This window comes from Chamaea fasciata, unplaced genomic scaffold, assembly GCF_029207755.1.
Source record: "Chamaea fasciata isolate MVZ Bird 193981 ecotype frontalis unplaced genomic scaffold, bChaFas1.0.hap1 SCAF_1, whole genome shotgun sequence".
NCBI lineage: Eukaryota > Metazoa > Chordata > Aves > Passeriformes > Sylviidae > Chamaea > Chamaea fasciata.
In genome coordinates this window covers 19,017,623-19,044,286 of record NW_027094086.1, presented here as the reverse complement: position 1 = coordinate 19,044,286, position 26,664 = coordinate 19,017,623, and the positions used below count along the sequence as shown (strand labels likewise).

The window sequence follows — 26,664 nt, the reverse complement described above, 5'->3', positions numbered from 1 at the left end:
TCTGTGAATCTCTGGGAAGGAAAGAATGAAACACTTGTGCTTACTGCAGTGTGCAGGCCCAGGTGCTGTGGTCCCAAAAATCCTCCCCATGGTCTTGACTGAAGACACAACAGCTCAAACACTGCTGACCCAAGGGAGTTCATTGAAGCATGGGAACACAGAGGCAAGATGTGTCCTGAAAAAAACTAAGGGAAAAGCTGAGAGGGATCATCTGTTTTTCTTTGGTGTTGCGCTGAAATGTTTTGCTTTCCAAGATCAGTGCCTTAAGGCAAGGATCTGAACAGGCTTCTATCATCCTGGGCACTTTCTTGCCTCTCAGGCATCAACTACTTCATGTTTATTAATGCAATTTCTTACAAGGCTTCTAAATGCTCTACAACATAATCAGTGTTTTAATATTTAAGTGTTTTTTATGGTGTAGTGGGTTGGTAGATAGCACCACAGAAGGATGCAAGCTGTCTGCTCTTGAACTTCAGCATGTGCATGTTTCTACTGAGCCAAGTGGTCTTTAGCAAGCTGTGACCTGCCTCCACAGCTGCTTCAAGAAATATAGTTCTGCCAGAGTAGGATGCTGAGAAGAGCCCAGGTACCTTAACCTCCTGCAGGTCAGATCTTTCTTTTTACTGTTGGCATTAAAATTGACAGCTGGAGATTTACCTTGCACATGTAAAAAAAGGTTGGGTGGTACCTCTTGATAAGCCATGGGGTGCATTAATGGGAACCTCCTTCCCAGGATGGAGACAGCTGAAACACCTTGGTGGTGGCCTCAGCATCAGGCAGGGACCTAAGGATGCTGTGGAATCAGTCCCTCTGTCAGGAAGCTGGGAGAGACTAAGGAGTACACAACTGGTTTATTAAAGACTGAGAAGTAACACACTTCATCGTGCTGCTCTCTATTTTAATTTAATTGACTGGCAACATTTGTCAGAAGAAAATTCAGCTTCTGCAAAAATGCTGACAAACTTGATAACTGCAGTACATTATGTCAAGTTGGGTTTATTAAACACACAAATTAAAAATGAAGCCCTCGGTCTGTAGATAACAAAATGAACTTTATAATTTATAAAATAAGAGAGTACCTTCCTTTCTTAGGCAATATCCTTCCCTAATGTTAAATTACTATGTGGTATAGAAACAAGGTATAGATTTTTTTTTTTTTTTTTTTAGGAAAGCCTGAAAAATATCTTTTGGTGTGCTTAAATATTTTTAAAAAGTAGATTTTTTAAAATGTACACCTTTTAAAGAATCCTACATATTTATAAAAATCTGAATTATGTAAGTACTGGTGGACATATTTATTTTTTCTGTGACAGCTCTAAGTGGAATGTCCGCCCTGGCTGCTTGAAGTTCAGGCAAGAGGGACACCTGTGCCACCCCCAGCAGCCCACAGTCCTGGCACTGTGCACAGACAAGGCCTCCCAGCAGGAGATCTGGTGGTGACAGCGTTTCCTGTTGTCTAGAAGTGCCTTATTTCCAGTAAATGGGGAAAAATCCAAATGATTCATGGCATTTTTATTGAAGACAGGTATTTTAAATTAGTGAAAATCTGCTAGCTATATCTTCAGTGGCTTCTGGCAGCCAGTGATATGCTTTGATCATTGCACATGCAATGCAAGCACATGCCTATGCCTGCTTGAGCCACCTCATTCTCTCTTGGGGATGCTCATGCCCTGGTTCCCACTCCTGCAGCTTCTGTGTCTCCTGTGGCTCCTGCTGCTTGGTGCAGCAAATCTTCCCCTGGTGCACAGTCCCTTCTGCAGCCAAGGGGGTGTATCATCATCACTGTGGGCTGTGCCTGGAGGGTGAAGACATAGAGAAATGTCTTTACAACCTTTATACTCTTGTGAACACAAAGTAAAAAGTTGTTGAAAATGTTCCTCCTACTTCCGCAAAACCGAGAAACAAAATAGTTGTGTGGGTTTTCCATTTGTTTTTAAAAAGTAACCAGTATTTCACAACCTGTCTGTTCTGAAGTATGTTTCTCCTTTATATATAGATTCTCAGTACAGCCTGTTATTAGTCAGCTTATCAAGGGGCATTGCTTACTTCTTAGGATGACAAGAAATGAAAACATATATGCCCAAGATAGCATTTTCTCAATAGGTGCCATTAACAGACTTCCCATTTTCTATTTGTGTCTGGTGGGCCCTTACCAGGGCTCTGGATCTCTATCTGCTGTGTAGCTGCAGTGTCTGAATGAGCAGAGTATGGGCTGGCGTCCCCACTCAGCCCTCTGGGCCATTCTGGGAGCTCTGGTGGAAATGCCGGTAGCTGCTTGGCCATGGTAAAGACTCTGGGTGAAAAGGGAAAGCTGGCTGTATTTAATCAGAACTCAATGCTTAGAGGAGGAGGGTCTCCTGAAAGAAGGGTAGGAGAATAATTTTTAATTTTGTCGTAAGTATAAAATATGCCTGTATCTTTGAAGATCTTTATTTCTCATCTAGGATAGGCTAACCTGATTTATGAATAAGAAGTGCCAAAAGAACAAGACAAGATTTTTTAAAATCTGCATGGTCAGTACCAGTCCCTCAAGAAAACAGCTTAAATTAACTTGTTTTTAGTGGAGGATGTGGTGTAAAGATCAAATATTCAAAAAAGTCAACCAATATAAAGCTCATTTTATACTGTCTATATGTTTTCTGCACGTTTCACTAAAATGCTAAAATGACACTTATTATTCATTTGAATTATGCATAAGTTGGAAGGCAAAAATTGAATTCTGCTTTGGCAATGATGGGGAAAGATTTCTCATTGTGCCTAGTCTCTAACTTGCCTTTGACAAGTTAGGTGTCTCCACAGAGATCTACCTGATATAATTATATCCTGCAGAACACTCTGAGAACCAGTTTATGCTACTGGCAAGGAAAAATTCTAGATATTTTAGACTCCTCATAGAGACTTTGCCCAAAGGGCACTTCAACCTCAGTACAAGGGTAAATATTGTGGATCAAGGAAGATGTTCCATTTGGCAAGGAGCATGAGAAGAGTTTGGATGATTTCTTGTGAGATTTGTGCTTCTGCTGCCCTTGACTGACTCCTCTCCTCAGCCCTGTGACCTGTTGACAGCTGACAGAGCATGGTCTTTACACTCTGCAGCATGTCTTAATGCTCTCACTAAGGACTCTCTGGTTTGCTGCACCTCTGGCCCTGGGCTGACGTTCCAGCTGCCAAGCAGCCCCATGTAACAAGGCAGAGGCTCTCAGGAGACAGTGCAGGATGCTCAGCTGCAGGAGGAAGGACAAACCAGAGAGTCTCCACTTGACTGGAGGCACTGCAGCCTTAGGGCTGTTGTATCTGCCTGGGCTCAGATGTTGCTGGCTGGATCTCAATCACTGATGGTTTATTATCAATTCCCCTTTGACAAAATGCCTTTATACCTCACTGAATTTTCAGTAATGAGATCAAAATGTCTTTTCCCGTTTATATCTCATGGAGTAGAGATAATAATGATGTATAAATTAGTTTAATATTTCAAAAGAAGTCTTAAAGTTGTTTCAGGCTGTGTAATTTACTGAGCAAGGCAGAAGAAAGTGCAGATTTGCATTTCCGTATCTTATGACAAGGATATCCACAGCACGTTACTTGAACCTGAGCTGTGGTTGTCTGCTGTGCTGATGCTTATTCAGTGAGATGGTAGAACTAGAACACACAAATCTGTGGTACTGTAAGAGCATTGTAACTTTCAACCTACTCTGCCATCTCTCGGAGAAGTTAAAAGGCCCTTTTGCTTCCAAATTTGACGACATAAATGTATGCATGTTATGATTGCATATAGCACAGCAATCTCAGGAACATTAAGTGCCCAGGGATATTGCAGCTGACTTGTAAACAACTCAGAAAACAGTCAAGCGTAGGGTTGGAATCAGAAATGTAAATGCAATTGCCTAAATTAAAGTCCATGGATAAAACAGCTTTGTTTATGTATAAATTACTTGCAGCTAGCACAGAAAATAGTTGATGCTATGACAAAGTTAATTACATGGAAAAATATTATGAGTTTGTATGGCTTCACTGTAAGCAAGGTATTCTGTATGTCTAAGAGTAATACCATGTAGCTCCCAGACCACTGGATACACTGGCCCTTGAAAACTCAATTCAGTGTATGGGAGAGAAGACAGTAGTGTAGAATGTGATCCTCCATAGTACAGGATGTGTGACAATCTCACAGTAATTTTCAGGGGAATAGGATCTGGTTGCATAGCTGGTTGCATAGCCTATAATAAAGCAATTTCAGAAACTTCTAATCAGGTGAAGTAACTACTTTCCTTAGAGATACAACCTTAAAATAGTCTGGACAGTTTGAATCCATCCTTATAAATAAAGCTGCAATGGATATAATCCTGCATCATTAATGGGACAAATAAGAATGAATTAGAAATCATTATCACTTTTAAACCATTATGCAAAATTTTTCTCTGCTGAATATGACAGAGCTGGAAATTTCAAGACCCATGAAAATTGTACTGAAGTAGATTTGCATAATGCACTGGAAGAGCTTTTGTGAAAATGGAACTAGTGGGAGTTATTTAAATAACAGTATAGCAGCTATTAACAAAATAGTGAGATTCAAAATAGTAATTTACTTTACACATCTCTTCTAAAACATGTCCAGAATCAAGATATCTGTCAGCAAATAGTACAGCATTGCAACCCACCCTCTCAAAATTCTGAAAGAACAGATCAAGAAATTCTCATCCCTGACAAAACACAAACCTTAGTAGCAGAGCATATTATTTCCACCATGTAAAGCAGCTGTAAAGCATTATACAGCCATGGAGAAGCCATACGATCTTGAGCTCTTAATCCTCACACAGGTTTAGGCAGGAAAAGAAGAATGAATTGTATATGCTATGACTATTTGAGCTGCAGTATGTTTTTAGTGTGATTGCTGCCATTTTCCTCTCCATCATCATCACCATCACCTCCCTCCCTAGTCCTGCCATGCCTCATCCTCCTGGATGTACATCTCCAGGCCCATGTGTGGTGTGGAGGGCGCTTTGACTCCTTTGCCCGTGGACTCACTAACGCTTCTCTCCCAGGCAGTGAGAATGCCTTGTCACACTTGAACCACAAGTGGATTCTGGATTCTCCCGCTTGGAGTTCATGGATCTAACCTGGCAGCCACCAATCTATATGTCTTCTGTAAATGATCCTCCAAGGGTTTACCTGTAGCAGTGCTGTCATGCTCCCAGGAATAATCACAAGGTTTGTGTTCATTTTTGTAAGTCTTTATTCTGTGATATGCCCTTGAAACCCATGAAGCTCCAGCTTTGTCTATAGATCTTGTTAAAAGGGTGTGGGTTGCCTGTTCCACACAGCAAAAAAAAGCTATTTTTCAATTATTTAGATACTATTAATCTTCTGCCTGAAGCCTGGTCAGAACTTCTGGTTTGACATTGTCCTTTGTTATAGAATGAGGGATGGTAGCAATTTTCCTGCATGTGCTGTGGCCACTTCCATAAGGATGACTAGAAGGTGGAGAGATGGGGGTTTTGGTTTGCTTTCTGGTGCTCTGATGACTAACAATTTCTGTGTCTTTGCATGGTAATTTTTGGTAATGTGGATAAAGGAAAAAAAGGGTGTTTCGTATGCTTCCTCTACTTGCTCAAATACATAACGCTGAGAGTATAAAGCAAAGCACAAAGTTGAAATGCCACTATTTTTTTTCACATAGCTCTCATGCCTGCAATGTTTTCTTTCCTGAAGCTGGGCTCAGTGTTACATTATTAATACATACCTGCCACTTTGCATTGCTTTGTGGGCTGTGTGGGTGTGGATTCATTCCTAATCCTTTGGTATCACCACCCGTGTGAAGATCACGTTGTGTTTTCTCTGTGCCGTCAAATGATCTCATATGCTGCTTGCATTTTCTGAAAACTCTGCTGCATGATCAACACATTAAGGAACAGACTGAAGGGCTTTTCTGCAGGTTTTTGTTTGTTTACAGCGAGACATTGATTTAGCGCCGTTCTGTATTCTGGTTTGCTTTGTGGTGTTTGGTTTTTTTTTCCTCTGCAATTCATAATGGCCAATTCAGATTTGAATTGCAAGTTTGTTGCACTCAGTTGCCTGCAGTACTTGGTAGTGAATAATCAGAGATAATCCAGTAGTATGCACTGAATGGCATTTTCCCTGTGAAAAACCTCCGCCTTACAGCAATCCCTGGTTCAGGGAGTTTGTTTGCTGAAGTACCTGCATGCTTCATAGCTTCTAATGGATGCTTTCTGCCTGACTTGTGTCTTTCTTTTCTGTACCAAGTGATACTCCTGGTCTGTACAACTATTTCTATCGTGTAATTATATATACCATTCAAAGAAGTACTTAGCTGTGCATGCTCCAAACATGTTGCCTGTCTTCCTTTGGTTCTTCTGCAATTTTTGTTAGTGTAAAACCATTTACCTCCCCCTTTCTGATTGCTGTGGCTGCAGAAATACCTGGGCTGATTCCCTGCTGGTAATTCCTTCCCACAGTCTGTTTCGTCTTGCGCCGTGAGGAACCAACTCGTCATCATCACAGGTGGTTTTTGGGCCAGTCTAATTCTGGTATCTTCCTTTTGGGAGGGGATGGCCAAAAGCTATAACCAGGTCATATTCAAGAGCAATTAAACAAAAGATTTTCTAGCAGCCTTCCATGGCATTGCCTCATGCTGCAGGCACACAGAAGTGTGAGGTGGTAACTGGAGCCTAACTGCAGACCAGAAGCCTTTTACTTGCTCCCTCTGAATTTCCAAAGCAGCCAAAAAATGCCCCAACCATGAGCAAATGCAGATTTCTGTCCTGGCTGTGGGGGACAACCAGTGTGTCCACAGGAGACTAAAATAACTGTCTTGGGGGCTTTCTCTGCAGATGTCAAGGCATTAGGCCTTCTCCTGTGTTTAAGTTGTCAGACCTTTGCAGTGTTGGGTTTAAAACAGAAGTTTACCTGTTGGGTTTTTTTCCAAAATCAGATAAAACCTGGCTGTTCTGAATTATCAAATTCATAACCAGCTCTTCTGAGCATTCAAAAATACTGAAGGCATCTCTGAAGAGTAAACATCACCTATTAACTGTGTAGTAAAATCTCTTCAATAGTCACAAGGGGCACAGAGGGTTTTTTTCGTGTTCGGTAGATAAAACTGAGCTAGACTTTCCTTCAAATATTTGTTGCAGTAAGGGATTTTTACTTAGAAATTTGCAAAGACTTAGCTGTACAGATTCCCAGCTCCTGAGATGCTTCTTATGGTTGTTTGTTTCCACCAAAATTGGTTTAAAATGTTTCTTTTTTTTTTTTTTTTTTCCTTTCTTTTGTTTCAGACTGGACTGCCAGCCATGATGGTTTTATGTGCTTTCAAGATCTCTTTAGAAAATTGTGCCCTTTTTTTTTTTTTGTCATCCTGCTTTACAAAAATGCAGTTTGACATTGTAATATTAAAAAAATGCATGGATTTCGTTAGGAACAGAATAGGTTTGCGATAGCGAATGCCACAAATGAAATACTCATGCTCATAAATTCTACAGCAGATTTTCTGGGTAGTTCACTAGCCCCAGGACTTCATATATGTATGGCCTACTAAACACCTGATGACATTTTCTTTTTGAGGGAACTGGTAAGAAACTGTTCAAAGTGACCCATTCCTGGGGAGTGCTGCTGGGGAGCTCAGAGTGCCAGCTGGGCAGGAGGAGGTGAAAGCATCTGTTGAGTGGTTTCTAAGATGCAGCAGAAAACCTTGCAATTGTATGCAGAGGAAGGACAGAGAAATAAAGTGCAAGTTCAACAGCTAGTCAGTGTATCTACCTACAAGGATGTCATGTCACACAGCTCGGAGATGCACATTCCTCCTGGATTAGCTGAATGAGCAAATCCTCAGTGGTTTGCACCAGAGGGTGCTGAGAAGCAGATTTGGGGTTTGTGCCTCTATTCACTAGATTAGAGGTACCAAGGCTACATAGAGGGTTTTCAACAGCTGGAGTTATTGGGATGAGCAGTGTATGTTCTAGGAAAATACAGTGAGATAGAAATGGAGAAAATGGGAGTTTAATGGCTTATGAGCAATAGTGCAATTGAAATACATAAACAGGGGCATCAAACCTGTGTTTGAGCAGGCTTGTGTCAAACCAAAGTGCTGCTCAGCTGTGTTCCAAGCAAATACAGCATCTCCAGACCTGGTCACCAGCAGCTGAGTAACTCCAGCTTTGGCCGTAGGAAGTGTTGTCTTGAGTACTTGCCAACAACTGGTCCTTCAGAGTTATTCCATGTTAGCTTCTCCTCTGAGCAAGTCACTTCTGCTAGGAATGCGCCTCCCTTCCAACATCCCGAGGACAGCACAACCATAATTCACAGAAGCTCCCAGTAGCCAGAAGACAGCAGCAGTAACCAGCTCAGGGTTCCACATGTCCCAAAAGATGCAGATTTTCTGAGTTTTGTTTCATAGTTTTCTCTCCCCTAGAGTTCCTATGGTTTACAGTAGCTGCAGGAAAGGAAATTTTTGCCCCTTCTACTTCAGATCTCAGTCAAGTTAGGACTTTGTCCTTGCTATCCGACAAGCATTTCCCAGCTCGACCAGTGCAGTGCTGTCTTTGCAGCCATCATTATCTGGCTGTCAGCTGGGAGACTGCAGCAGCAGCATTTTGTATCACACCAGGCAATATTGAAAGACCTGTGTTACCTATTGTTGAAAAGTTAGGTGAAGGCTGCTACAAAATACATAGAATAAAAGATAAAAAAGGTTTGCCACAGTATTTCTTATATCTTTTATTTATTTTTCTACAAGCAGACAGTCTGAAACAAAGCAAGAATGAGGTATATGATCCCAAGGCATTTCATGTTCAGATTCCCTTCTGACAAAGAATAAATCATTTCAGCCCAACTGTGCAGCCATAATATATATATATATATAAAAACCAAAACAAACAACAAAAAAACCCCAGCAGAAAACCCAAAACCAAGGGCAACACAAAGGTAGTAATTAAGCAGGGTGTTGGAGAAGGGTCAGGCTTAAGGAGATTCATTCTCTTGGCTTCAAAATGCATGCAGAACTCATACTTACTTTCAAGGCATGGTGGTCTACTGAAGATACAGTTCAAAGACTGCAGTGTTTTTTCAAACTATTTGCTAGCCATGACTGTATTGATATACAATTCAGGTGTGCTGAAGGAAGATCCAGTAGAGTAAACTGCTTGTTTTTGTCAAGTCATTGCCTGAAAATTGCGTCCTTGCTTGACCCTGTGTCCTACTCAGCTGACCCTGTTATTGCAGTCTAGATTAATTCAGACCCTGTATCTTTCTGTCTTTCCTGCCAGCAAAAGCACTGTCACCATTTTCTCTCAAGAACAGTTTGACAATATTAAGTGCACTTCCTTGGCTGTCATGCTCCTGCTTTGTGAATTTTGGCGCTTATTTCTTTGGAAGTCATACTTTTAAATTATTCTCAATCGCAAGAATCGATAACTTTTTCAGCATTAATTTGCTACAGGCATTTCAACCAAGTCTTTTATTAATCATAAGTCACTTGAAAAAGGCCATGTGAAAATTTTACTGTGCAGATGACAGGTATTATCCCTTTATTCCTATGTGATGCTAGAAGAATAGACAGTGTATTTGTAATAACAATCTGGTGTTCCCCACAGTGCAGCATGCTATTTTATTAGCTACTTCCAGACAGCTTTATTAATTGGACTGTCCTTCAGACAGCCTTGGTGGTGAAGAATGTGTTCGTAACACAGCTGAAAATATAAATCACAACAGTATTTTTCAATTTGTAAAATTTATTTCCACTCACCTGCTGTCTTCCTTTGGGGCAGAACATAGACTTGCATAATTCAGGACATATGTACACTTATTGATCTGCAGGCCTCAGGATTATGGAGAGGTGCTAAACACTTTATAGCCTCTTTGCCCACAGCTATTTTGTACAACACAGAAGCAATACCCTGAAATCATGGTGAAAGCTGTGGTCTAAGATAGAACTTTACTTCTTAAAAACTAGTGATTTTCTTCTCAAAAGTCATCCTTTAAATCTTCAAAGATTTTTAGTGGTAAGGAATAGACTTTTTATATCACATCAGAGATGGTGATTCAACAACATAGCAGAATAACATTATGATGGAACACCATTTCACTGTTAATGATTCAGTGAAATATTCCAGCCTTCATTTTAGGTAAATATGTTTGACCAGCTATAGGCTTAAAGCTAGAAGTGTTCAAAACAAGGTCGCAGTTTCAGGAACATCATTTCAAGCAAAAGAGCTTTCTTTTTTTCTCATGCAATGTTTACTCAGACAGGATGCCCTGCCCATTCTTGATTTGATATGTATCAGTGCTCATACTGCTGTTAGTTTATCCCAAGCTGTGTCTCCACTGACTCCATATGCAGGTCCATTGACCAAGACCCTTCAAGTAAAGGTAGTTTTACCTCTGTGACAAGTTCTGCCCATATCTGTAGGGCTCTTTGAACAGCAAGAGCAAATGTAAGCAGCTGCTTTATGTGGAGCAGTAGTTGTTCATTGTTTCTCATAATATCACCCTTACAAGTCATTAAAATAAGCTACTGGTATTTCTGTATGAACACAGCGCAGAGTTAAACCGGAAACCATCAAGGCTGGATGCTGCCTACCTCAGAACTTTAAATGAGTTCTGGAGTAATTAAGGACAAGCCAACAAATACAACTCCAAAGTTACAGCATCTAACTCAGAAAACCCATAAACCAGAATCTGCTGAAGGCTGGAAAGATGTCCATTGATGGACTTGTTGGAGATATTTGTCTAGTTGATGCAGTAAAGCCTTTCATATACATAGGACGATAAATGTCCTTGTCAACCCTAACTGTTTGTGGGGAGTCATTGGAGATGAGAACCACTCCTTCAAGTGCAAGACACCCTGGACTAGTCCAAAGAAAGGTTCTAGTGAAAGTAGTCTTTTTGAATGGCACAGAGAACTTAATTTCTAACTGCCAGTCTTCTAACTTCTAGTCCTTTCCCTGGACTAAACAATACCCTATGTAAGTATAGTTATTTTGCCCTCATAGTGTCATTCGTAATAATCTACAATCATATTGATACATTAACATATATTCCAGAGTTTGATCATGACTTGTGTATTTTCCAATCTATTCAGAGCAGTTGTTATTATTATGATAATATTTAATCAGTTAATATCTTAAACTAGCAGATTCCATTCTCAGTGGACTAGTCCATGCTGTTTAGTTGCAACCAATACCTGGAGAAAATGTTTGAAAAATAAGGAAGTGCAGAGTTATGAGGCAGCTTAGCATTAAATTATTAGCCTAATAAAATTATCCTCTAGCATTGAAGAACTTTATCATTTTACTTCACTTGCTTCAAAATTTCAGAGTCGTTTTGATCCCTTCCTCTCAAATCAATGTCACTGCTATGTCATAAACCTGTTTTATTTCCAGGATCAAATAATGTAGTCAGCTATACATTTATAGAGACCTAATTTAAGAAAAATATTGATAAAATCCAATGTGTATGTTGTGAACTTTATTGTAATAGGTCATTTGTCTCTCTATTCATTAACTTTAGCAGCATAGTAACCTCTATTTTATGTTGCTAGAGATAGTGGAGATATCAGAACTACGGTGAATCAGTGATGGGGGTGTAATCGCCCCACTCCAAAGTAGGATTTGAGAGTTAGTTCAGTCTTTCCCTCAGAATTTTGATAAAATGTCTACATCTGAGGAGGAGTTGAGAGTGATGATGTAATTTCCTTCCGCTTTTAAAAGGATTTTGACAGTGTCTCAGAATATACTTGTGCACAAGTTGTGATGTTATGTCTGGATGTGTGTGCAACTAGAGGGGTTAAAAGCTAGTTGAATGATTGGGCTCAGAGAATAGTGGTTAATAATTCATACAGTACCTAGATGCCAGTAATGAGTTTAACACTAATTTCTTTTGCAGAACAGAGAATTTCTTTTCCTTTGTTCACTGCTATTGCCATGCAAAAATGATACCTGGGGTTAGTAGGATTCTTGAGAAGCAATGTGTTGAAAATATTGCAGAATGGGAAATGCAGTTGTAGAGCTACATCTGAATTCAGAAAGTCATACATCAATTCTTTTCTCTCAAGGTTTTTAGTGACTTTGTACAAATTATTTAAAATTTCTTTGTACTCCCCTCATCTGTGGAAACTTAAGCCAAGCAACTTAAAGATAGGGTAATGGTGGGGAGCTCAGTGTGGAAATACGTTAGGGACTGATCCTTCAAGCAGCTCTGTAGGCTGATTGGAGAGCAGTTTAGTCTTTACAGCTACCTGGGAGATGGGTGCTGTAACTGATTTAGCAGAACCTGAAAGGGGAAATTAATGCAAGGCTTAATTTATCACTGCTGTTCCGTGTTCAGCTATGACATGCACAAATTATTGTACAATGAACAGTAGAATATCACTGTTATTCTACACATGATCTGGGTATGGAATGCTGATTAGTAATACTTTACTGTCTTAATTTGCCTTTAGATTAAAGAAGAAGTCCCAGTCGGTGGATATTAGTGGGCCAGGATGCAACCCAGTGGCAGCTGAAGCTCAGACACCTGAGCCCAGCAAACCTTTACCTGCCACTCAGACAGCGGCTCCCGAGGAGGAGCAGGACAACGCCACAAACACCCAGAGGCGCAACCCGCGGAGGAGTGATTTGAAGAGATATTACACCATTGGTGAGATTTCTTTCACAGAAGAAAATCAAATACACTTGGTACAAAAGCAGGGTCTGACTGTTTATTTGTCATTTGTTTCTTTTGCTTAATCACAGCTGGCTACTGAGTTTACAAATGCTCACAGTGAGCAATAAGTTATATCTTAATTCTGATATCAAATTGCTCTAAAGAATTAACCTGCTTTATTTACCTGAATTTTTTCTTACTCCTTTTTTTTTTTTTTTTATATTCCATAAGAAGTATTGAAGAAAGCATAAAAACATTTTTGAAAGGAATGCTTTAGGAAAAATGTAATTCTTACAATAGATTGCATTGGAATTTCAGCAAAGATTGTTTAAAAAGGATTAAAAAGGATTTCCAGTTTTGAGAGGGAGAAGGCATACTGAATGTGAAGAATTATTTAGGGGGCTTATCGGTATCTTTCTCTGAATACTTTGGTTTTCTGGATCTTCATCTGGGATGTCAGCATCTCCATTAGTCTTATAAAACGATCTTAGACACCCTGGAACATGTTTTGCAGACTGGTTCCCCATAAATAATTTTGAGATTGTGCTTGCCTCCTTTTGGCAAGGTTGGAAGGGACCACAGTGGGTCATCTGGTCTGATCTCCCTGCTCAAGCAGGCTCATCCCAGAGCACATGGCACAGGATTGTGTCCAGATGGTTCTTGAATACTTCCAGTGAGGGAGACTCCACAACCTCTCTGGGCAACCTGTTCTAGTTCATGGTCACCTCCACAGTAAAGAAGTTCTTCCTCGTGTTCAGGTGGAACTTCCCATGCATCAGTTTCTGCCCATTGCCTCTTGTCCAATAGCTTGGAAATAGTTTGTGAGCTGTTGAATTATTGCAGTATAATGTGATCATTTCTTGTGCTCCAAGGGAACTATTTACATGTCTTTAACTTGTCTAAAAGATAAAGAAAAATGTGTTTCCTTAGACATCTTTCATTGTGTTATATCTGATCCCTTGAAACTGGCTGTCATTGTAAGTTATGGTCCTTTTAAAGAAGGAAACTTCATTAGCAATCTACCCATTTTAGTAACGGAGTCTGTATTTTCAGTGGTGAGTGACTGTATGTGTTTGCATTTTTTGATGCCCAAACATTTTGCACTATGGTGTTTTTTTCTCCTCTTTTCTCCAAATGATCTTACAAGAATATCAAAGGTAAGCCAAGATTGCTTTATACATGAAGCAGGATTTGGAATGTGCTGTGGGTTTCATAAGAGTAATAATGAAAGTAGAAATTCACCACATCATCCAAATGAGTTCTGAATCTAATTCAGTATTAAAATATATTATTGTCAATTTGACCATAGTTGAATATTCTTATGTGAGCACCCAAAACACAGTCTGCATATGGAACTACCAATTAAGGTTTGTGTTTATCTACTTGTTAAATTTGACTCACTGCAGTTTCTTTTGGACTCTTTACACAATCTTTATAATGTGAACTCCAATCTATATGTGCTTTGAGTGATCACAAGGTCTGAGCACTAGTTGCTCAGGGTGTAACATCTGTGCCGGAGTAACAGAATGTTGTTCATACATTTGAATGATTTGTTTGGACATTGTGCAGCACCTATTTGACAGACTTGTTGACTGGAAAAGGCCTCTGAAGGTTGGACACTTAAAGCAGGACCTCAGCCAACACCAATAAGAACAGCCAAGGCATTCTCTTGCTGAGTTTTGACAGTCTCCAGGGATGGATATTCCACTCCCTGTCTGCCTGTCATGCTGGAACATGGACAGTGTGTCCATAGACAACAGCAGTCGTAGGCAACTTCCTGTAAACAGTTACTGATGTTAGTGAAAAACAGTTGTAGACCCTGGGGAGGTAGGAGGGGAACAGACCACAGGAAGTGGCCAAACTTGCATGTTTTTTCCAAATATTATCTTCCGATATCCTTGTACAGAGTATTGGGGGAGTCCAGAGCCTTCTGGACTGACCCAGTATGGGGGAGGTGTTGGTTTTCTGTTCTTTTACATACAACCTTGTCTATGTGACTTGCCTAAATCACAAAGGTTAAGTTGCTAGAGCCATTATTACTGCATAGTGCATTATGTTTGACTTTTGCTGACAGGCAAATTGAAGAGACAAGAGTTGCTCTGTATCTTCTCAAATGTTTGATGGCACATGTTCCTGGTGTCTGTGAAAATGAATGGTTCAATCTTGGACAGCACAGTATTGATACCAGATGAACATGTTTACTGTGCTGACTGAGTTGTTCCAGTACTGAGTCTATGGCTTTGGAAACCTGGAAGAATAATTATCTTCTTAGAGCATATATTAATTTATGACCTATATCATCATTTGACTCAAAAGAAATTTTCTGTGACTTGCCTCAAAAATAATTTCTGGTAGTTAAAATCTAGTCAAATAATTTGTTACTTTCTGAGGATGAATGTACTGACACACCTGTAACAGACCCGTACTCTAAAACAGAAAAAACCCCAGATTCCTGTGATGCTTTCTGTATGATTGGCTGTTATACAGCATAAACAAGCATTAGGTCTGTTGCCAACTTAATACAATTACACAGAGGTTTACCTTGTTTTTTCCTTGTTTTCATGTTGTTCTTCTAATAACAACCTGTGTTCAATATCGAGTCAATGGATTAAGAAAATATGTTAAAAAATTAATGCTCTCAGCTGATTTTTTTCTTTTATTTTAAATTTAGTATTCTGTTACATTAACCTCAGAACAAGTTGGCAAATGACAGTGTTTATGGCAGTGAGTAACAGAGCTAGAGCTAGCAAGTGCCAAATGTGTTTCATCTTACTCTCTTGCTCCTTAAGAGTTTATTTTAAGTAATTATCATGATGTGTAAAGTACTTTATAGATATGACAACTGAATTCAAACACATAAAAAAAGTATCCTATCTATGTTTAGACTTGTGCATATAGACAGTTTGTGCTTTAAAATGGAACTGCTTGCATCACATTGTCTATTAAATTAAAACTTACTTCAGGCCCTATCTGGATTTGTTGACCTCTACCCATTTTATTAAATAGCTATGCAACTTATGATTATGTGTAAGAAATATGTAACCAGTTTTACTTTATCAATTCATGGGAAGTATTAAAGAAAAAAATCAAAGGTATTTTAAAAATATGTGGGGTTTTTTTTGATTTGGCTATGCAGGAAGCACTTCAGAGATCTTTCTATAACTCACACTCTGCTTTGCAGATCCAGAGATGTGAGCATTTACCATGCACACATATGCTTTGCAGAAGAAGTTGTAGCAGTTTTTGTATGCTTGCAGCTACTGTGAGTAGACACATGCAATTGTCTAAGAGGCTGTGTTTCTAAAAGCTCTCTAGCATCAGAATATTTTTGATTTTTTTGTGCCACCTTATGTGCACACAGATTTACCCAGACCTTCCAAAACTGAGTAATGAGGAAGGAATATCTGGTAATTCCAGGAAATTTTAAAATTCCATCAGCACAGCTCCTAGTTTAGACAGCTATAAACAAGTTGCTTATTTTGCATTTCATCTTTCCCACTGACTACACTTCAGGTGCTTGACAAACTTAGTGAGTCTAGTTGCACTTTTAAAAGTGGGGGGGAAAGTTGGTAAGAAACAGAAGAACTGATAGGAATAGGCAATGGGGAACAAGTTGTGTGCTCGGTTGAAATGAAATAAAAAATGGAGACTCAGTGAGGAGGATAAATAGCTCTTCCATATGGCAGGCTCAGCAGGCAGGAAGGCTCCAGCACCTCCAGTGCTGAACTGGTGTGAAGAAATTGAGTGGGAACCTCAAGATTAATAAGATGAATGTAGCAAAAACAGTCTGTATGGTGGGTTGGATGAAGTTTTTTGGAGAACTCTAGAAACAGCACCCAAGACACTTAAAAATAAAAACCTAAAATTAGACTTTTTAGATGCTTCAGGCACTTAAAAATTCAGGCCACTTATTTCTGAAGTGCTTTTTGTCGAACAACTCCCTCAAAAGAGAAAAAGAAGGTGCCTAGGTCTTCAGCACTCTGAAAGAGGGGCTGGAATATTAAACAATGGAGAGTGATATGGGTAACCTGAATTCAAAGCAGTAAGGCTGTATCAGCTTAATGCCCTGTCCAACTACAAGAGCTACAGCCATTCTTAGGTGGCTGCATTACATCTGTGTTGTTTGCAGGACCCAGCTGAAGGTTTGTTGGACTATACTTCATGGTATGATGCCTCAGTATATACTTTTAGCAATTTATTACAGTGAATGAAGTAGTTAATGTTACCCTATAGATACATGCATTTGAGGTGTATACTCATCTGTGCAAGCCTGGTATACGGTGCTTAGATACATGTGAGAGAACATACCCAGTGGACTGTCTACCTTATAACCCTGGTTTTGTAGGTGTAAAAGGCCGTCTTTTGTTCTATTTGTCATTAAAATAAAACTGCAGCACCAATACAGAGTAAATACATGATTTAAAAATAAGAAAGTCACATAAAATATTTTCCAGATCAGGCAGAAGAAATGATGAAAAAGGATAGAAGTTCATCCTAGAAAATGTTATAGTATCTTCTAATAAAAGCCTTAATGCAAATGTTGCTGCTCAGGCTCTTGAGCAGCACAGCTCATTTCATTTGGAAGACAACTATCAACTGCCTCAGGAGGCATCTTTTGTTGGCACAATCTCTGTCATCAGTGGAAGGTGTTGCTGCTACAACTACACACACTTAGTAGTTTAGACAGAATGCCTAAAGTATGTATATGTGTACATAATATGCAACATGAGGACACTTGGGAAATACTAATTGCCAAAGTTCCCTTCCCATCCCTTAAAAAAAATTATTTCATGTTCTACTTGTTAAAAAAAAAAGGGGGGGGGGCGAGGGGAAACAAGCCCTTTCCTCCTTTATACTCTCTTGAAAATGAGGTCAGTAGAATTCTTAACAGAGAAAATATTTTCTGCCAGCTTCACCTTGTGATGTTAGTACTCTGAATTAACTAATATAAAATCAGTGTGGAAGAGAAATTAGGCTTTTGGGATAAACAAGTCTGAATAAATATCATATGAATTCACTAGGTTTCCAAAACAATTGTCCAGTAGCTAATGCCAAAGTGATAACTGGGAAAAGAGTGATTTTTGTGTGAGTTCCTAATCTTGTTTGTAAGAGACAAAGTTTCAGTGGGTAGATGCTTTAGATTTAGCTGGGATTAGTTTAGTCATAGAATCACAGAATGGTTTGGGTTGAAAGGAACCTTAAAGTTCATCTAGTTCCAACACCCCTGCCTTAGGCAGAGACACCTTAACACTATGATGTGGTTTCTAAAAGCCCCATCCAGCCTGGCCTTGGATACTTCCAAGGATGGGGTGTCCACACCTTCTCTGGGTAATCTGTGCCATTGCCTACAATGCTCACAGTAGAGACTTTTCTCTAGAATCTAAACCAAGCCTTGTTCTATCACTACATTCCCATGCCAAAAGTCCCTCTCCATCCTTCTTGTAGGCCCCCTTCAGGTACTGGGAAGTTGCTATAAGATTTCCCTTCTCTTGTCCGGGCTGAACAACCCCAACTCTCCCAGCTTGTCTCCATTGGAGAGGTGCTCCAGCCCTGTGATCATTTTGGTGTCTCTCCTCTGGACTTGCTCCAGCAGGTCCCAGAGCTGGAAGCACTACTCAAGGAGGGCTCTCATAGAGTGGAGTGACAGAATCACCTTTATGACCTTCTGGCCACGCTGCTTGTGATGATGCCCAGGGTACATTCGGCTTTCTGGGCTGTGAGTGCCCATTGCTGGGCCACCTTGAGCTCCCTGTCAACCAGCACCCCCAAGTCACTGCTAATTATTTAGTACTTCTAAATGTATTGTTGTGAAAAGAAGATGGGTATTCCAAAGAATTTAATGCATAGAAAAATAAGTTATAACTGGTCACAGGAATTATTACTAATGCACAAAGCATAAAAGAGTGTTTATAGAGTAAGAGTATAATAGAGATGTTTTTATGGGGAAACCTAAAACAACATAATGTTTCTTTCAAGTGATTAATAAATCTATTCTTCCTGTTATGAAAGGAAGAACTAAATGAAAAGTGATCAGCTACTATTTAATCGATGCAATTATACCTAACCTTTATGCTCTATTCCTTCCAGTGTGTCTGTTTAAGCCACGACTGTTACAACAATCTGGAAACATAAATAAATATCATATTGTTTGGATATGTGGTAGATTAATTTTCTTTCTGTTTGCATACATTCCAGCTTGCTTCGATAAAAATATTATTTTAAAGTATGTCAGAAATATCTGTTTAAATGTTAATTCATACACATACTAAATTTATATGGTGTCATAGAATCTGGCAATATAAAATTAATGTGTGGCATTAATATCAGTTCAAGTGGTGATTTCATATCTCAGAGATCTCTCACCCTGCTGGAACTATTGGAGCTGCTGTGAGAGAGCTATTCAGACATTACAGTGAATTTGCTATTGGACTCAAAACTGGAAAAGGACAACATTGATCCACCTGAAAATATAAACTTATTTACAATCAAGCTGAGAGTTTCATGGAGTTTACCTCATGGGAGGTACTTGCTATTGTAGTCACTGTTTAAAAACTGTTACGGAGTTGCCTCTTACCTTTTCCTCTAAAATAAGCATAAAACTTATTTGAAAGACAGACATTGTGACTTGTGGTACTCTTGTTTTCAGTGTACAAATCACTTTCTACTCTGCAAGATTTTATTTGGGATGCTCTAGAAAGATATTCTTTTTAGAAAAAATTATCTGTTTTTTGGTATATTTACTGTAAAGAGGTTTTCCTGCAAAAACATACTTCACTTTCTTTCCAAATAACATTATCATTTGACCACTGAATATATTTGCTTCTACTCTTCTGCATAATTGAATGTGGTTCCTTTTGTAGTGGCTCCCAAATTACTTTGCTTATTTGTTGCTCATACTAGTAAAACACATAACATACACAGGTATGTTAGTTGTTAGATCAGTGGTGGAGTTGGATGCAGTAGGTGGTGAAAATTTCAGCTGCATCTTCTCCCTTTTAGAGAAGGACAGATTGGAGATGGAGCTGCCAACTCTGTCTCAGAGGAACCAGATGCTGTTCGGACACATTTGCAGAGTTTGACTCTGTCCCATTCACTTCACTTATGATTTCTTTACTGAACACTCAGAACTTTTTGAGAAGCATCATTGTGATTGCCTTCTTTCACATATGATTTCAGAAACTTTTAGAGGTGGAGGCCTAGCACCTCATTACCTGTTTATGAGTGATAAGGAAAGGGAAATATTTTTTGGAATGTGTGGATAATAAGGAAAGTGTCTCTCATAGCAACAGTAACTATGCAAAATTCTTACTCATTCAACCTTTCTGAAGATTTTTATTAGTGATTCAGATCACATAGCTACTCTGGATGAGCAAGCAAGCATTTATTAATGTCTTTGTTTCTCTATTTTTTAGTATTTCAAACTTGGACCCACTACAAGCCAAATTTTAATGTTGTATCCTTCTTTTGTCCTTTACAGATACTCTGCATATCCTTTGAATATAAATGAGTTCTAAGCTTTAGAGACAGCATCCACCAGAAAAGTGATGCTCATTAATGTCCTTTCATCTCAGTATTTCCCTTTTCTTAGCATCTGGTTTTGGTTTTAATCATATAGAAAGCTATCATATCATCTGCTGAGTCATTTTGGGCAAGAAATATTTCAGGATTTTCTAATTTTCTTGCTTTACATCATGATAAAGATGAAATCTTTTATAGTTCTGTAGGCAAGCTACCCAGCTTGCAAGATCAGTTGATCATGTTTACTCTTGGGATATTAAAATTTGAATCCCTCGGGGAAGAAAAAAACCTGATCTGACCCATAAGCTCTCAGCTGATAGAGGTTGCATCACCCACAGTCTCTCTCTCTCATTGGAGGTTTTCTGTAGAAGAGAAAAATTATTGAAAGAAAAAAAAAACATTATTTCTAACATAGTGTGCCTTAAGCAGCAGTCTTTTGAGTACTGGGAAATAGCAAAGTCTTCCTCCTACCAGTGCAAGAACAAAGAAAGAAAATACTGATTTCAGTGCTGGAATTGCTGGGTGATTTAGTGACAGCAGAGGCAGATAAGGCTGAAGTTTTTGAATGTGGAGACATAGTTCTGGGAGAACAATTACTACTGGTAGTGGAAAAGGGCAAAGTCAGTGATTTTGAGAGAAATCTTGATCCATCGGAGTTCATGTAACCCACTGGAATACATAGTAAGGATGCTGAAGAACTGCTGAGGTCATTGTAAGGCTCTTGCCGTTGAAAGGTTGTGGAGATCATGGAAGGCCCATGATGTTTTGGAAAAGGCAAATGCTGGATCCCTTTTCAAAAAGGGCAAGAAGGATTTTCCGGGGCTGTTCTATAGGCTGTTCAGCTTCACTTCTAATGGTGGTTTTCTTCCAGAGCAGCCCTATGTCCGTGTTGGGGCACTATGGCCTAGGTGGTTGGACTATTCATGGCTGGAAAAAATTCTAAAGGCAGCAGTCACCAAGATCATCAGTTGTTGTCCTGTGAGAAACAATAGAGGGAGCTGGAGAAGGGTCACCTTGAGGGGCACCTTAGGGCAGCCTGTTGCTGTCTGCAAGGAGGCTGCCAATGAGATACCTCTAGTCTGCTCTTTGCAGTGGTGCAAGGCAGAACAACGGCACACAACCAGCCCAGAGATTGAAATATAAGAGGTTTAGGCTTAATAGAAGGAAAAACCTTTCCCCCCCAGTGGATGAGAATGTACAAAGAGGTTCTACAGTCTCTGTCTTCGGAGGTTTTTAAGACCCAGCAACTCCATCTTCTATAATTAAGGGGAATGTTAGCACAGCAAAGCACCTGTTGTGATTATTCATATTTTATTCATTCTGAAATCAAGTGCAATGTTTTCAGAAAGCTTGAAAAATTTATATAGCTAAAATTCACTAAAAATGATTTAAAAATAGTTATATTTTATAGTTAAAATACAATTTAAGGCAGCTGAATTTTTCTGATTCTCTGCTCTCAGGAAAAAAAAAAATGTTTAAAAGCTTTTAAAATATCATGGAAGATTTCTTGACCCAAGGGGAGTGTATGTTTCTGTTTTAGAGGTTGTTTCAGTTCTCTGTATATATACATCATCAAAGCTATGATTTTGGGGCATTAATCAGAAACTCAACTTTATTGATGGTGTCAAATGTCCTCATATGTTTTTTTCTTGTTCCCTTAAACTTTCTTTAAATACATGAAAAGCCTTGCAGAGATGAGGGGTGTGGGGGTGGAAAAAGATATTAGGGAAAGGATCAAACTACAAATAGTGCTGGTAACCTCAGTTTGTGGAGTGACTTCCTGACCCTTAGAAGCTAACACTGAGATGGTGAATGTGGCCATTGAGTTTCCTGGCATATATGTAAGCATGAAATCTAAGATCAAAATCTGATCTTGTTTATTGTAGAATAACTAAACTGAAACCAAAGTCAGTCTGGAATGAAGTGACCAAATCCAGCTGTGCAGTGATGCTGATCCTGAGAGGCATGACCTACCTCAGCCTCCACCAGCAGGTGGACTGTGCTGATGGGGTGGGACCATCTCCCTCCTGTTCAAGGAGGTTGTTTTCCTGCAAGAATGATCCAATTCAAAGATCTAATTCAAGCCATTTATACTGTGCCAGAACAGACCTTCCCCATTGCCTAATATTTCTGGGTCCTTAACATGAATGGCTACCAAATATCTTGCAGCATGCACTGGGCTTCAAACAAAATGTCATTTTATTTCTTCCTTTTTAACAAATGTTTAGCCTTTGCTGTATTCATGTGTTCTGATTATTTATCATATTATTTTGCTAGATGTTGCTAGATAAATAAGAGTGAGATGTGATTTTCAGCAGACAGATCTTCTGAGTAAGGAGCACCTCCACGACAGCTTGCTGCAAAGGTCTTTTTGGATTTTAACAAACTGGCTTGTTGTTTTGCATTTTTCCTTCAAAAAACATTATGGGAACTGATTGTTGTTGCCAAACCCTGATTTTTATCCTGAACCAGGAAAAACAGTTGGATTTTATCATGGAGTTATTGTACTGCTGAACATTCTACAGTTACAGAGCAGTATGCACATAGCAGTATGCAAAGACTTTATAAGCATAAAATATTCAGCATGTACAAAAGATTCTTTTTATAAATTTAGATACTAATTGGCCAGATACATTCATGAAAACTAAATAGTGGCAGCAGCCTGCTATGTTTCCAATGAATCTCATTCATTAATATGCTTGAGATGTTCTTTTATTCTTTTAATTTGTAGAAGATAGAATGACAGTCTCTTTCCTCTGCCAGAGGAAATGTGGCAAGTGTGACCTGTTCTAAGGGTTGTTGACTTGCAGTTTCTCAGGCACTTTTGCCAAATTTGTTTAGGAACCTGTGTGACCACTTGGGTATGGAATTAGGTACTTTTGTCACCTATCTACGGTTTGAATTATGTTTTTCCCTTTACACTTGTATGTAAAACAGTGCTGAGGTTAGCTCTTTGATAGTTTGCCAAGTTTCTGATGTTCTTGCTCTGAATAAATCTCAGCAAAAGCACCTCCTCCCTACACTCATTTTTAAAACAAAAATGTACTAGGTAATAAAATCATGATTTGAGAAATTTGCTTAAATTCCATCTACAAACTAGATTACATGTTCTCTTTAAAAACAAGAAATACTCATTTTAATAAAACATGAGACACTAATTGTTTACAGGTCAAGACTTCCCAACATAGCTGCTAATGTTAGCATCAGTTAGGTACCGGAATCTGCAGGGACCCTGAGAAAATGCTGAATGACACCACTGCTGACTCTCAGCTAGCAAAAATTCATCTAGTGGTTTGGCCCAAACTCAGCTGCTGTAGAAAAAGATAAATCCCTGTGGGATTGCAACTAGATAATGCACAGTTGAGTTGATCTTGATATTTTTAGTTAGAGTAGAACAGCTTTGTCATGTTATCTGACACTGATCTAAATCTGCACTGATTTCTTGGGATTTTTTAAATCAATATTAAATGCACACATTTCAAACCTGTCAGATAAAAGAAGATAATATACAAAATGTAAAATATGTAACTTATTTCTTATTCAATGTTTGCTGGAAAACAAACCAAGCCCAACCAGTTTGGCCTTCCTTAAAGACCACATTTCTCTGCTACGGTTACTAGTGGGACTGTAACTCATCAGAAGTAAAAAATATGAGAGTAAAGATAGATAATTTGTGAAGTAAAGGGCTCACCTTGAATACTACAGCAGGCTTTCCAAGAAAGGAGAATTTATTTTTCCCTGATAAGGTGGTTCTGAAGTATTGCCTGTTTGAATGAGAATATATCCAAGAGAAATATTGTAATCTTAGGAATACCATGTCATTGTTACATGTTAGATGTAAATAACCTGCCAGAAAACACTTTCTCCCATAAGACCCATTAATAAAGGTGGATTGGGTTCAACTCAATGTTTCAGTATTCGTTGAATGAGGTTCCTGCATTTGATAGTCTTTTAAAAGCCCCATCTCTTTCACTGTTTTACTGCCATATATGCCATCAAATTGATTTTCTTATTTCATCTACCAGAGAATGAAAAAGCATAAGTTCATTTTCTTTTGGATGGTTGGCAAATTTCTTCTTCAGAGAAATAAATATTTTTCTCTACTCTGCTAAGAACAAGATGCTGCAAGTTCTTTTGAATTATTTAATTTTTGTATTTTTCAAGGGAGAGAGTGTGCTAAATGACAGTTAGGGACAACTTGAAAAACGGATACTTAATTTAATTTTTTAAACATGAATTGTGAAACTCTTACATTGAGAGGGAGCAAAAATTCCTTATTGCAATTTCAATCTATATTGCTTTGCAAAGAAAGGCTGAAAAATGCTTTCATAGTGTTGAAAAAAATATGTCTGAGGGACGTATAATTCATCTGAATAAACCATAAGTTATTAAATTCTGCTTAGGTAAAGAAAGAGGTACCTGATTGTAGGGGTAAAGGTGTTGGAGACAAGGAATGGTATCACCACAGATATGAAGAATTGTGTGTCAGTGAAGCACCAATACAAGAGGGCAGCACAAGGCAGGGTATGCAAATAAATGAGAGTGGAGCCCAGGCAATGAAAAGGAGCAGAGCTATCAAAAATATTCACTTGACAAAAGCACAAGTAGTGATACAGAACATCAGAGAGAAGAGCCCTGTTTCATACCATAATCTAATGTTCTGTTAATAAAATCAGCCTTCTAAGCTTCTTGTTCTGCTGACAACATTCCTATCAATCACATTTGGTATTAAGACATTTTTAATTTCAAAGAACAGGGAGAGAATTTCTAGGTAATGTACCTTATTAGGAAAAATACAGAAATCTCATTTCTAATATACTGATAAGTACTTTGATTCAGTTATAATTCTGTGAGGGGGAAAAGGTGGGAACATTTATCATGTTTTAGGTACTCGCTGCCTTGTAGACTTATACTTGCCCCTTTCCTACTGTCAGGATGACTTACATGTGAAAAGGATGTAAAAATAGCAGGGAAAACCTAAATATTATTTGATTTTTAGTTGTTAGAGTCTTCGGTGGGATCATGTTTTTCCAACTAATACACATCATTTGTATGAATGCAAGATTATGTATAGTGGTATCTAACCTCATACACTGAAGAGGAATCTGTTGATTATTAGCATAACTGATGTTTCAGTTTTGAATGTTCATCAGCTGCCTGTAAATAAGGATACTATCTGGAAGACAGGAGATGCAGGTTTGGTCAGTTTGATTTTGGGATTTTAACACAATGTATAGATTATTCTATTTTTGTTAAAGGAAGCAGTTAAAAATATTATTTCTACAAACTGGACAGATAGTTAATATTTGCAGTTATTCTTATTTCCTGGGGATTATATTACATGATCTTCATATTAACCTGCTCAGTGAAACAAGTTCCCTTAAAACTATCTGCAGTAAAACAACAGCTTTCTTCTGGTATTTGTATCACAGAAAGCTCTCAGATAGTTGCTTATGGAAGAAGTATCAGAAATTTGAAACTTAAGTGCAAATTGCTATTATCTATACCAACACCAGCCTTGAGATGGAGTTTAGACATGTGCTCTTTCCAAATGTCAAGCCAACAAATGCCTGTTTTGGGAGACTACATTTTGAAGTCCAAAACAGAGCCCAAGGTCTAGGTCAGTTGGCTCCCTCCATCCCAAAGCTTCCTGGGAGGTCCTGTGTAATCCCAGGTAAATGCAGCACCATGCGCACTCCCAGAGCCGAGTGCTGAGAACAGAGATGTAGCAGGCTGCATAACAGTCCCATCAGGTGATAGCATTAAATGTAGGGTTTGCTGCTACAGGACTTTGGTTCAACAATTATTTGCAGATCAGCACTGTTGTAAAGCATCATTTTCCTCTCAAGGCTAGTGTTTGGAAAACTTCAGAGATAGCTAACATCTAAGTTCCATCATAAACACAGTGCCTACGTCAGGGGGTTTCTTTTGTTGTTTTTTGTTTGTTTGTTTGTTTTGTGAGGGAGGGAGGAGGAAGGGAGGAACAGATTGCTTTGGGGGTTCTTTGCAATTTTTCTGGATGTCAGGGAGGCACGTTTTGGTTATGGAGAAGGATCCATATCTTTGAACTTGTCCGCTTCTAACATAGCATAGATGAGAGAAGAATCAGGTCAATGGGCTAACAAATATCCATCTAATGTTATTTTTCTGACACCCCAAGGCATGCAGGATAATTGTTTTCATTTTTACAATGGCAGTTTGAATTTAGGTTATTCACGGAGTAATAGAATTTAAGGGTTGAAAAGGACCTTAAAAAAAATCTAGTCCCAACCTTTACCTCCCACTACTGAGGTTGCTCAAGATCTTATCCAACCCCAACACTGCCAGGGATGAGGCATCCACAACCTCCCAGGGCGACCTGTTCCAGTACCTCACCACCCTCATGAGCAAATAAATTCTTTCTTATATTTAAATTTCCTCTCTTTCAATTTGTTGTACCTGTTGCTCCTTATCCTATCACTTCAGTTCCTTATGAAGAGTTCCTCTCCAGCT

General features: G+C 38.8%; 1 protein-coding gene across 4 annotated transcripts in view; it reads left to right on the top strand.

The window, feature by feature from the left end:
- OXR1 (oxidation resistance 1) overlaps positions 1-26,664 on the top strand; it is a 261,917-nt gene that overhangs the window by 117,227 nt on the left and 118,026 nt on the right. For 3 of the 4 annotated variants that reach the window (XM_066177385.1, XM_066177408.1, XM_066177393.1), the window contains 2 exons: positions 5,040-5,205; positions 12,452-12,648. In XM_066177385.1, the coding sequence (XP_066033482.1) occupies positions 5,147-5,205; positions 12,452-12,648 (256 nt within the window). In that variant the 5' untranslated portion in view covers positions 5,040-5,146. The remainder of the gene's footprint in view (positions 1-5,039; positions 5,206-12,451; positions 12,649-26,664) is intronic. The other variant, XM_066177402.1, reaches the window with a different exon arrangement.